A 13304-nucleotide genomic window follows, 5' to 3' on the forward strand; every position below is an offset into this window, starting at 1 on the left:
ATCCCCTGCAGTCAGCCTTGCCTCCCCCAGCAACCCAGGAATTTACTAGTGAATTTTAACACGATTTGACAGAAGGCCAGAGGTCTCAAAGTTGTTGGGCTGTTCCATCTTTTCCTGAAAATTAAAGGCTTGGCAAAGGAAAGTAACTTCACTGTTGACCCAGTGGGAGAAGGGAAAAAGCTGTTTGGTGGGAGCTGGCTGGGCAGTCAGCATGTGAGTGCAGCTGGGTGTCCAGCAAAGAGAGGATCACCCATGAGCCACAGCACATCCTGCTTCTGACCTGACAGTGGGAAAGGAGACTTGGATACCTCTGTGTTTCTCACAGCAACTTGTTTAAACAAAGTTATAATCAGATTTCTCACATGGCATTTAAGGGGGTCTAGAAATGCCAGGACTGGGATTATCTTCTAAGCTCAGTTCAGGCTGGTGAGATCTGGCAGCAAAAGTGACCTCAAACAAGCAGAGTGTGATAATTTCTGTCTGTGCTGGAAAGGAAGTCGCTTCTGGCAGTGATTCTGCATTTCACTGTTAAAGAAAATTCTTGTAGGGCGATTTCATATTTTCAAACACTGCTCCTGCATAGTCTCTGAAAATCAGACTTCTGTGAATCACACCAGCAGGGCTCATCCAAAGCCTCCAGACACCTTGGAAAATTCTTGACTTAATTTGCTGCTGCTTAGGTCAGGCTGAGCCAATCTCAGCAAGTGTGGCATTGCCTCCAGCATGGATGACAACTGGCAGAAGATGCTGGTTCCTCCATGCAAAGCAGCATGCCTGTTTGCATCTGTTTCTTTTTTTGGGCAGCCCCAGCTTGGTGCTACTCCAGCAGTTGGTCATTGCAATGTTTCCTCATGCCAGTGCACAGATCTGGCTGCTGGAGAGTTCAGCCCTGACTGTCACAGTGTAGTTCACTTGGCCTTGCTTGTGCCTCTTGCTAACTGTTTTTTTCTCTTGCAGGGATGACAGCAATCCCATGTGCATGTCTGGGCATATTCCTGGGGGGCCTGTTGGTGAAGAAGCTCAGCCTGTCTGCTCTGGGAGCCATCAGGATGGCCATGCTGGTGAACCTGGTGTCCACAGCTTGCTACGTGTCGTTCCTGTTCCTGGGCTGCGACACGGGACCTGTGGCAGGAGTTACTGTTCCCTATGGAAACAAGTGAGTCCACAGAGAGTTTCAGGGAGCTGTGCCAACATAAATCCATGTTGGTGTCCTTGACAGGCAGTGCTGGCCTTCAGACAACCATAGAGCAAGCTTAGAGAAAGCAGTGTTGTATGGGCTCTTAGTCTGGGATGTTTCCATGCCACTCAACATTGAGAGAGTTGAGTACCTGCAGATGACAGCAGAGTTTCACTAAAGTCTGAAATTCAGTTAAAGTGAATCAAAAGGTGCCAGACTTGAGTCTGTACCTACAGGCACCTCTGTAGCACTGGGTCTGTTTGTCCTGGCAGTAAGGGACATGCACTGCTTTGTACATTGATTTAAGTGCCTGAGGGGAATTTGTAGAACCAGGTTTTAGATGCCTGGAAATACAGATATGGTGAAGAGAGAGTGTTTGTGGCTGCAGGCCCATTTTAATGTGAGAAATGAGGCTCATGTAACCCTGTTACATCCTGCACTTGCAGGACATGGAGTTATTTGGTATTTTCCTCTTGAGTGCTCCTGTATGCAGTGGTAACTCTTTAGATGACAACTTCAGCCTGTCAGCTCCTTACAGTGTTGCAAAAAAAACACAGAGCAATCTCCACAGCATCTCTTTGTGTTTTCTTGAGGCTTCTTGTTGAGGTAACAGGGCAGCCCAAGCTTTGTATTAGATGCTCTTTTTCAGAGAGGTTGAGGCCATGGCATTTCAGTCTCCAAGGAGAGGCTGTAGCCTGGATTTCTTAGAGCTGGAACCTGGCTAGCCTGTCCACTGCTTTTTTCTAATGTGTTTGCCTTAACTATCTCACTATCTCCCTCAAATGCATCTTTGTGAGGCAACAGTTGGAAAAGCTGCCTGATATCACACTGTCCATTAATTTTTTTCTCTCTTTGTCTTACAGCTCAACTCCAACCTCATCTCTGGACCCATATTCCCCCTGCAATAACAACTGTGAATGCCAAACTGATTCCTTCACTCCAGTGTGTGGGGCAGACGGGGTCACATACTTATCTGCCTGCTTTGCTGGCTGCAGCAGCACGGTGAGTGGGCTTTCCTGGGGACCTCCCACCTGTAGGAGCAGTTCCTGTGTGTCAGGTAGAGCAGCTCACCTACATCTAGCAGTGACTGCACTCCCAAAACCTGACATCACAGCTCTGGTGGGCCTGAGCCCCTGTTGGTTTTCACTCTGTTCCATAAATGCCCACTCTCTCCAGCAGCAGCTGCCAGGTTCACCCATGGAACAGGATGGGATCTCACAACCTCCTGCCCTGGTCTTCCTCCTCAGCACTGACCAAGGAATGTGATAGGAGATCTGCACAGGTGTCCAGTGGCAGAACACATTCTTTGCAAGAGATTCCTAGCCCAGACAGCTGAGGAACCAGCTTCTCTTTTATCCTCCTGCTCCTCATCTCCCCTCTTCTCCATCTGCCCATATTTGCCCTGCCCAACCCTTTTAGTCTTTTTCCTCTTGCTCTTTTCCTGAATCTGGTTGCAAGACACTTGTGAGCAGATCCTGGTTGTACTCACCTTTGTTTAAGCTTTCCTTTAACTCCTCTTGCTTCTCTCTCTTCCCTTGCTTTGCTCTGAGGCAGCAGCAAGAGCAGTTGTCAGGGGAGCAGAGATTCCATCCAAAGACATTCTGCATTTTTCAGTTCTCTCTAAGAGTTTATTTCCCTTGGAAAACTCTTAAAGACCGAACTACCTCTGTATAAAGAAGATGTGGGGAATTTTTAACGATGTCTTAAAAGCCAGCTTTTTCATTTTTTGCTGAAATGTTAATGTCTTCTGGGTTACACTGCAAATGAGTGCCTGCTACTCCTGTGGTTGAGGACTGATGGGATTCCAGCATCCTTGCTCACTGCCTGGGGCTGTGCCAGGCGTGGTGATCACTGCTGTGTGCAGTCTGTGGGAGGTGAGCCTGGTCACAGGGACTGTTTGTGCCTACAGGGACATCAGTGCTCACCACATGCAATTATCCCTCCATGGCTTCATCCTCCTCTTTGAGGAGATACCAAAGGAGATACCCTTCCTGCCCTGGAGATAAAGCACATGTGAGTGCTGCTGAGCAGATGCTGCTGGCAACATCTTGTCTCCTCCATTCCCTCTCCAACCTCAGAGATGCAGGCATCCCTTTGAAACACCACAGTTTTGAGCTTTCAGCAGCCCTACAAGGATCTACATCAGTGTGTGACACGTGAAGTTGTTACCTCCTGCCCTCTTCTTCCTCCTCCTCCCAATAAGTCAACACCTGAGATGGCAGCAGAATGATTTTAACAAGAAACCAGCTTGTTTCATGCACACAGAATTGTGTCTCACCAGTTCACCAAGCCTTCACCAAGTGTACAGCCAGTGTTGGTCTGTGGCTGGAGTGTGGGAGTGATCTCCTTGCTGTGCAGTGCAGGGCAAAGCTCTGGCTCCTCTGGAAGGAGCTTGGTAATGAAAATTCAGCTCTGCCCTTTCAGTCTGCAGCTGCCTGACCTTGTGCTCTGCAAGAACAAACCTCTCAGCAAAAAACTCACTCTCCCTCACGCTCTCTCTTACTCATTCCTTTTTATTTTGCCTTCTCGTTGTCATCCTTGGGGTTCTTCTCATCTCTTTGTTTTGTGGGGGTTTTTTGCAGTAACATTTTGAACACAAATTGGTGAAGCAATAACATCTGCTGGAAAGGGCATTATCAAGAATTATGGACCAGTTTGGCCATGCAATGGCCTTGAGGCAAAGCCAAATTACCAAACCCAAGTTTTAAACCCATAATCCAGGTAATGACCTGTCTGGAGGGTCTTGTGAATGTTATGTGCTTGTGATGAGCCAAGGGTTGCTTTTTACTGGGACATAAAATTCTCTGAATGCTTTATTTAACTTTACTACATTTTATGTTTCTGACTGCTTCTCTTCACTTTTTCCTCTGTGAACAATCCCTAAAAGCAATGTGTAGCTCAGTTATTTTTTTCTTTTTCATTCCTTGTCTGTTAGAGCTGATTCCAGAGGTGCATTTGTCCAAAAAGCCATAGGAATATCAGTGCTGGTAGGGCAGAGCTCTGGCTCCCCTAAGAACTTCTCTTTCAGGCCATTCCTGGGAGTGACCCTTGCCTACCACATGTTGGACTGTGCATCTTTTTTGTTTGATGCCATTGACTCTCTCAGGATTTTGGCTGGAGACACATGAATTCCAACCTGGAGTTACTGTGCTGGCACCTCACAGCTTTTCACTGAAGTACCAGCCTGTCCCTTCCCTCTCAGAGCCAGGGCTTAAAAAATGAGTAATTAAAAACATGGGTAATTTGCATGGATAATCACACCAAAGTCAGGATAGGATGGTAAAAAAAAAGGTGTAAACTCTGCATCTGTGTAGCCTCACAGGCACACATAAATCTGGGTGTGCAGGTTGCTGGGCAGCAGAAGGTTCTGATAACAATTGGTTGAATGCAGTGGGGTTGCAGACAAGGGGATCTATAGAAGTTTGGCACAGGTAGCAAAAAATTGCCTCTCCACAGGACAAAGTTATAACTCCATCTTTGATGTTTCCTTGTTTGATGTCTGTGAGTTGCATACTGTGTCAGTAATAAAAGATCAAAGATCTCCCAGGTAAGGATGAGGTGCAGTGCTAAGCAAGCTGATGTAGTTAGTACAAACCACTCACACTGCTTTGGGCCAGCACCTTGAAGCAAAGTGGCCAGAAAAGTGGATTGAGGGACAAATTTTCAGGCAGTGAAGGTAGGACGTGCTTTGTAGAAAGTCACACCAGCGGGAGGACAGTCTGCCCCACCACTGCCCAAAACAGGTACTTTCTGTCCCTTGATGAGAGCCCATAGGAAAGAAACACCCAGTTCTGTGTGTTTGTTGTGATGGGAATTTTGATCAAGGGGTATTCAGTGCAGGTATATACTTTTCCAGACTTACATGGGTTTTGATCCACAGGGCCTTGTCCAGGCTGGTGGCTAGCAATGCAGTAAGAGCCAGGAGCTACAAATTCCTGTTGTCTGTGCAAATACCACCTCAGTGGTGCTAATTGTCACCATTCTGAAGCCTTCAGGTGTCAGCTTCTAATTCACAGCACAGGAATTTGTTATGTTAATTATTGCTTGCCAGCAGAAAAGGCACCTACATGTCTGCTGCAGCTCTCCTGGAGTCCTGCACCACAGTCTCTATTGCCCTCTGTGCACTTAGTTGGAAAAAAGTGATTCGACTCCTATGCAGAAGGAAGAGATTGGTGTCAGAAAGGTTGGAGTAGCATCCCTGCTGATCCTTATCTTTGGAGGCAGTGAACCAGAAAGTGTGCTTTTGTATGGTCCTGAGGGGACGCCTTTGGCAGAAAAGCAAAGGAATTTCTGCTTGCACATGTTAGAGGGGAAGGGGAGGAGATTCAGCTGCTTTCCAATATGTTATGTTTTATGACGTTGCTCTTCATACAAACATGTGACCTGCAAACCCAGCGGGCTTGTGAAGACAATCCATGAATCATTAATGACTGTTTCTTTCTGTATTCATTAAGGGATTTCTTGGTAGTATTGTGTGCCTTAATTGCACTGACATCCCCCACTCAGAAATTCAGGAGGGCGAGTTGGAAAATAAGGGGAAAAAAGTAAATCCTTGAATCTGTGACTGGCAAACAAAGCTTCTTTTCACATCCTGCACTTGCTGGAGAGATCAAAGCAAAACGCAGTCATTCCACCCTCTTTCTGATCACATATTGATAAAGTTTATCTCCCTTGACTTGAGCTTTTAGTTCAACACAAATCTCTCTGAACCAGATGTCATTTATTAGCCCTGGAGTGCACTGAAGTCCAGCAGTGTCTGTGCTGCCAGGCTGAGGTAGTTCAGCTCTGGATGAGCTGCAGCACCCATCGTGGGTGGCTCCTTCTTAGGATTTGAGGTGCTGGAAGCAGGACCCAAATCTGCAGCCAAGAACTGAGCTGCAGATTTACCTGCATTTAATGTACTTCAGTTTAATTGCAGCAGCCAAGAGGACGGAGGTAAATAAGAAAGTAATTAGAACCATAATGGAGGGGATCTTCGTTGTCACAGAGACACAGATTGTTTCTTTATTCTCCTCCAAAGAGGTAGAACTCGGTAATAATTTTGTTGCGGTGACATTTATGGGAGAGACTTGAAAGGAGCAGAAGAAAAGAAACAAGCCAAGGGACAGCTTTCCCTTGCTGGCAGCATGTGTTAGCTCTGATGCTCCTGAAATTCTTTCCAAACCCCCCTCCAACAAGCACTTAGGAGTTATTTAATTGACCATTAGAGGATTAGGCATTGCTGCTGACAAGCCCCGTTACAGAGGGCAGCAGTGGAGATCACAGCTCTCCCTTCCCCTGACTCCTTGTGCTCCTCTGCAGAACCTCAGTGGCTGTTCGTGCCTCACCTCGGTCCCTGCTGAAAACGCCACCGTGGTTCCTGGAAAATGCCCCAGCCCTGGGTGCGAAGAGGCCTTCCTGACATTCCTGTGTGTGATGTGTGTCTGCAGCATGATCGGGGCCATGGCGCAGACACCCTCTGTCATCATCCTCATCAGGTAGGCTCCAGTCCCATCCTTATCAGGTCACCATCCTCATCAGTGGGGCTCCAGTCCCCATCCTCATCAGTGGGGCTTCAGGCACCATTCTCGTCAGTGGGGCTCCAGTCCCCATCCTCATCAGTGGGGCTTCAGGCACCATTCTCGTCAGTGGGGCTCCAGTCACCATTCTTGTCAGTGGGGCTTCAGTCATCATTCTCACCAAGCAGGTCCATCAGTCACCATCCTCATCAGGTGGGGTTGTTCAGGGCTGGAGGGACCCTAGGGCACAGTGAGGAGCTGAGGGTCCCACACAGCTCCTGGCCTGTGCCTTTTACACTGAACTCACTGTCCCCACACCCATGATTTTAAACTGAACCTCCATTCAAGCCATTTTCTCCCTAAGCCGCTGTTTTTTCACTTGGCGGTGCCTGGTTTATCCATGGCATGGCCCCAGTTCAGTGCCTGCAGTATGGAGCTGCCAGAGAGAAAAGGAACTGCTCGAGCTCTGCTTTGGTGAAGTGAGAGAGTGAGCTGAAACTGGCCCCTCAGATGGACAAGATTCCTGCAGGGATGTTGCAGAGAATGGTGGCAGGGGTTGTTCTTGTGGGATTAACATGAAAATACAGATGTACAGTTTCCAATCAAGGTAGTAAGGAAGTTACAACTGCATCGGGAGAGGGGCAGAATTGCCAAGCCCTGTTCTCAGCACATAATGGCTTAGAGAGAGGCTCAGGCTCACCTTTTGAGATATTCTGGAGACCATAGACACCACAGAAAAATGAAAAGCTGTGGCAAAGACTAGCTTTGGTGAATACCTCCCTGACTGGAGTTTAACTTCTTTCACCCTGGACCAAGTCCAAGAACATAAGGAACTTGGAAGTCTGAAGGACATGTCTGAGTTTAACCAATGTGAATAGGTGGGCAAAAGTAGCTCATTCAAATAACTGACCTTGTGTTCTTTCCAGACATATGGAACACTTCACCTTATGATATACAAATATATCTAAGCCCACATTTATCCAGAATTACTTAGCTGTCCAAGCTGTCACTTACTGAGAATAATAACCAGAGGCATAAATAGCAGATCCATTCTGCTGCCTGGAAAATTCCAATAAAATTCAATCAATAAGGTCTGTATTAGAAACACACTCTTGAGTGGATTTTGGACAGAACAGCTCTGTGAGGGCATGTCTCCCTGCAGGATACAAAATGAGATATTCCACCTACTAGTTCATTTCTCTCTTTGCATCTCCGGTAGCTAAAGGGGAATCAAATTCCTCATGATAAATATTGTGACAAAAGCAATTTGAAGTTTGAAGAGTTCTTTGTTCAAGGAAGCTGCCAGCACCTTTAGGATCCTGCATGGAGACGTCTGAGTGTTGCCTTCAATAAGATAATCCCAGCACCAGCCAGGAAGAAGAACACCAGGGAATAAGAAAAGCAAAGGGGAGATTAAACATACTCAGTTCCGAGCTGTAGGAAATAAACAATTCACACATCCAGATTTGTAACTTCACTCAGAATCACTGATAGCTGCCAAATGTATAGTGGAGAGCTCTGAGCCAGATACCACCTCGTGCTCTCTTGCAACTGCCATCTTCCATTGCTTAAAGAAAGTTGTGGCATATGAATGTGTCCTTGGTGTCAAGAGTAGTGACAAGTGACACTGGCAGCTCCCATTGTTATTTAAAGATGGACTCAGTGTCTACAAATTAAATGTCTTGTCTGAGCAAGTCATTTGGTCACTGCTCTAGTCAGTGAGAAAAGGAGATTTCTCCAAATGGCAATATTTTCTCCAGCCTAAAGGTATGGGCATCGACTTTGGTCTTAAATATAGAAAAATGGATGAAAGGACACCACCACCAATTAAAAGCCCACTGTGAATATTCCATGTGATAATCTATTTTTTCATTAAAATAAACTTTTAATGCTCTGTTTCCTTCATTTCCCACCCAACTGTAGAATCCTATTTGAACCAAGCCATTAACCATTGGAACATTTTTCCAAGGTCATATAATTGGTGGCATAAAGCTTTATATAAAGCATAGAGGTCTGCCTGAAAACTGCTGAAATTCCTCCTGAGGTCACAGGCTTCATGCAGAACTCATGGTATAGTATTACATGGCCCATGAATGTGTGAGAGAAGGGCAGGTGATCAGAAGTGTGTTCTCCTAACTTAAAAGCTCTTGCTGGTTCTGTTTTATCAGTTCTGGCTGATGCCCCTCCAGTGTATTTATACAGAGAACCACCCCTGCCATGATTGTTTTTTTAAAGCATCTTTGAAAGAGAACTCTCAATGCAGTAGTGGTTGTGTTCATAGCAGAAGACACTGCAAACGCTGTGTTCCCAAGATAAAAAACGTGGCATGCTGAAGTCGTGTGAATGAATACTGGTGCTGAGCACTTCCTCACTGAATCAACAGGAGGACTGAACCTTTTGGTTCACCATCCTCCCTCCCCCTCTTGTTCCCACTAATCTGGGGAGTTTCAGAACCAAAAATTCTCTCCCTCCAGTTCTCAACATCTGGAGCCTTGAAAACATGATAGGGAGCTTGTAAACAATGATTTAATGAGATGGGAATTCCATTTTTCCCCCATCCAATGACAACATTAGCTGTTGTTATTAATGACTTGGCTAATTCCTGAGCCTATCACCAATGCAATTACTTTTGGGGCTGTAGGCAGTTCAGGAGAAGGCTGAAGAAAAGCCCCATTAATGACTTTTTGAAGAGGTGCTGGTGGCATCCTGGCTGACAGCACAGAATGGCCACGGGGTGTGTTAATCAAAGTAGAACAACAGGAATCGATTTCTCTCTCTCTCTCTCTCTCTCTCTCCTCCCTGCAGGACTGTGAGCCCTGAACTCAAGTCTTACGCTCTGGGGGTGCTTTTCCTGCTGCTCCGGTTGCTAGGTAGGTACAAAAGTTGTATGTCCTTCCCTCCCAACCTCTGGAGGAACACTCCATTTTTAACATGCAGACGTTTATTTCTACTCCCTGTAGTGCTGTTGGTGTCATGGGTGGGGTCTGACACACAGGGGTCCAAGCCCTCTCCACGAGGGATGTCACATCAAGGCTCCTGAAGGCACTTTTCCTGCTATTTGTGTGGTGCTAATGGAAGAAAATGCAGTGTTGCATGAGAAATGACTCTTTCTCCCATGGTCCCACACAACCAGTTTCTCTTCTGTAGCTATTATTAACATGTCAGCAGCTTCTGGAATTACTGTTGTATTGCATATTGCTGAAGTAGAGGGATATGGGTTTTCACTTTCCTTTGAGGGACAGGACCTGTGTTACGGGGTGGGTTTGCCTCTTCCTTTGGGTGTCTTGGAAAGGAAACCAGGAAAATGAGACAAGCTGAGTCCTTGTTTCTTCCCGTGGGTTAACATCCCATTAAAATCCATATGGCTCCTCCTCTGGACCAGTATGAATTAAAGGGAGCATACCAGGCTGCTGCTCGTTTCTGAGTGGTTTTTTTCCCCTCTGGAAGAGGTGGCTCCTGTTTTAAAGCTCTTCTATTTCAGCTCATTAGTCTCAGTGATTTGGGGCATAATCCTCTGATCCATCATTGTGTGGGACCATCTCATGCCCAGGATTTCTGCATGTTGTGGGAGTGGAATTTACTTTTTTTAGCAGGGCACAGGGAGCACCTTCCCTGCATGGCTGCCTTGGTCCTAAAGGAATGAGCTGGAGACTAAAGTGCCATCTCTTAGGCTACAGCAAGACACTGGGAAGTACAGGATTGAAAATCCAGCAGTATCAGACATCACTTTGAATAAGTGACCTCGTTTTTTTACTTAATTTTTTAACACCTTACTCCCTGTAAGCTGAACAGGAACTGGTGCTCCCAGACCAGTTTACAAATACATTAGATGTACATTGGTTTTGCTGACTGCAGCCGTACAAAAAGCTCCATCAAGTTAACTTACCCAGAGCTCAGATAACTCAAAGGGAAGTTTCTGGGTTGACCTGGGTCAGCTCTGGTTCAAGCCTTGCAAACACAAGATTTTCTTTAGCTGCTGGTGCTGCTCGTGGGTTCTGGCCTGACTTGAGCTGTGACTGGCTGAATGTGGAATATCAGTAGGCAAGAGTGCGAGGAGGAAGGCTGTGGAGTGTTGTTTCCAAAGGAAAAATACTTAAGGGGAGGGATTTTTAGCTTTTCTTTTTTCCTTTCAAAAGAGAGAAGCCTCCTGAGATAGCAGCATCCTGAATTCCTCTAAAACCAGGCTCAGGCTTAAGTTGAACAGATTTCTTTTTTTCACTCTGATAAAGAAGCCATGATGAGAATTTAAACTCAAATCTTCATGTGTTTCTCTTTATATCGCTAAGGGATTCCCATGAAATAAGACAATATATCCTGAAGCATATCAGCAATGTAGCTGGAACGCACAGAAAATGAAGAGAAAGATACTTTTCCATATGAGCAAGGGTATCCAAATTGTGCCTCTTTCAACCTGAGGTTTGAGAATAGCTTTGCTGATTTATTTTAAAAGCTTTTCAGCTCACCTTTAAGCTTTGACTTAAGATGACAGTGATAATAGCTGCTTCTTGAACCAAAGGAGAGAATTAAATGCAAGAGGTATGAGACCCGAAGGTGCAATCGTAGCTAATAGATTTCAGTAAGACAGAAGCACCTTTTTTTATGCAGCCCTACAGTTTCTTCTATGAAATATATATATAAAGCAGAAATTTTTGCAACACTTTGCAGTAAGGGGTAGAACATGATTGACTCTCTTTAATATTCACTGTAATAACATGAAACATGACTGAATTCTCCCGGTATCCCCCTGCACATATTATCTCATTTCATAGGAATTCTGCTGTGAGAGGGCAGCCTAACAATGTCTTCATATAAAAGCATTACTGCAGTTTCCCAGAGAAGAGAGTAAAGCAGTGCCATTGAAGCCAAAGGTTCAGAATGGAATTGATTGGAGTGGCAAAGAATTTCAGACCTTTAAGATCCTGGATGCATCCTTTCTGGGTGGTGTTCACCATGCATCCTAGAAGAGCCTCTGCTCACCAGGGCACTTCCTTAGATTTTTTTTTTTTTCCTCCAAGCTCATGTTGTTTGCCTCTTATTCTAACATGGCAAAACCTCACAGTGTTTCACTCTCAGAAGGAGTTTCTGGTGTACAGTGCAACCCCTCAGCTCCCTTGTCTTAGGGGTTCTGAGCACCAGCTTGCTCCTGTGAGTCTCTTGTCCTCTCCTCTGCTAAAAACAACCTGAAATACTCACTGGTTGCTAAAGGTGTTTCCACATGGCTGCATTCACATGGGAATAGCTTTGGAGTTCAAGGTCCTTCCTCAAGTCTTACAAGGAGCACTTTTTCCAGGCCAGATTATCCTGGACACCAGGCAGGCCAGCTGAAGCCAGCAGGTGGGGATGGCAGCTCTCTCTGAAGTTCAGCTTGCATGTCTTCAAAGCTTTGTGTCAACATCTCTCAGCATGTTAACAAGCAGGGACTCATACCTCAAAATTATGGTCCAAATGTGGTTTTCTGTTACTCCAGAAAGAATGTGGCTCCTCAGTCACTGCCACATCTGGATGTTACCCCTGAGGTGCCATCCAGCAGCACTGGGCACACAAACTGCAGTCAGCAGCACAGCCTCTTGCTTGTTTGTGGCAGGAGCCCAGCTGAATTTTTAAAATCCAGGTTGAGTGTGTGGTTGTTCACAGGTTTCAACTAAAAAAGTGTCTTTTAACTTAGAAGCAGAACCAGCCCAACCTGGATTTTCCAGTCATTGAAATGATGAACAAAGAGCTAGTGCTGATTTTTCTTTCCAGAACATAGACAGGTTTTTAGATACGATGACTGGAACTAGTATTTCTAACAAACAGATTGTCTTGCTTTTTTATCATCTGGTTTTATTTACTACATTTGTGCTATTAATGACTGGTTAAAATGAGTACCAAAAGCCCATATAGCCTTTCTTAATTCTTGCATTTATCAACATATAAAGAAGATCAAACAAAATCTGCAAAGCTCCAGTCATCAACAGAATAAAATAAAGAGATCTCAGTTACCAGAGGGAGCAGCAAAGACAACCAATTTATTTGTAGTCTTAGGATACATGTCATGAATGTCACTACTTCACTCGTGACAAGCTGAAGGAAGGTATCTTTTTTAAGCCTGGAAATCCAGGTTAATGATGAAACTGGATCCAAGATTAAACACTTTCCTGTCTAAAAACTGCAGTCCTTGTGTCTGCTTTCACAGGTATTTATAGAGTCTCAGGCATCACAGCACCTACGGATGCATTGATACTGTCAGGGGGGTGTTGTGCCTGCCTGCTGTTGGATTTCAGTAGATGCAATGCTCTCCTTTGCTTGCTGTCTTAACCCACAGCAGTGACTTTATCAATCAGGGAGGGTTTTTTCAGGCTTTATCTGCTTCTAGCCTCTGCCCATAAATGCAGCAGAAGGTGGAGAAATGGTTACATTATGTAGAATGTTCACATTTTCTTCTCAGTGCACGTGCACTGACTGGGGGAGTGTGGAGTTGGATCATGGATGTCCTAATCACTGTCAAGCTAATGGGAAAAGGGGGGGAACGGTTGCTGCAATGTTCCTGTAGGATGGGAGAAAGTAGAGAAGAAAAACATTTCCTTTATTAGTTAAATGAGATTGGAGTGATTACTTTGCTTTAAGATTGCAGCTCTGCTGCAAACTAT

General features: G+C 45.3%; 1 protein-coding gene across 1 annotated transcript in view; it reads left to right on the forward strand.

Moving 5' to 3' along the window:
• SLCO3A1 (solute carrier organic anion transporter family member 3A1) overlaps positions 1-13304 on the forward strand; it is a gene marked incomplete at its 5' end in the record, with an annotated part of 137139 nt that overhangs the window by 114107 nt on the left and 9728 nt on the right. Inside the window, 4 exons of the mRNA XM_083870982.1 lie at positions 958-1156; positions 2041-2179; positions 6479-6654; positions 9481-9545. Of these exons, the coding sequence (XP_083727108.1) occupies positions 958-1156; positions 2041-2179; positions 6479-6654; positions 9481-9545 (579 nt within the window). The remainder of the gene's footprint in view (positions 1-957; positions 1157-2040; positions 2180-6478; positions 6655-9480; positions 9546-13304) is intronic.

This window comes from Zosterops lateralis (assembly GCF_965231275.1).
Source record: "Zosterops lateralis genome assembly, chromosome: 13".
NCBI lineage: Eukaryota > Metazoa > Chordata > Aves > Passeriformes > Zosteropidae > Zosterops > Zosterops lateralis.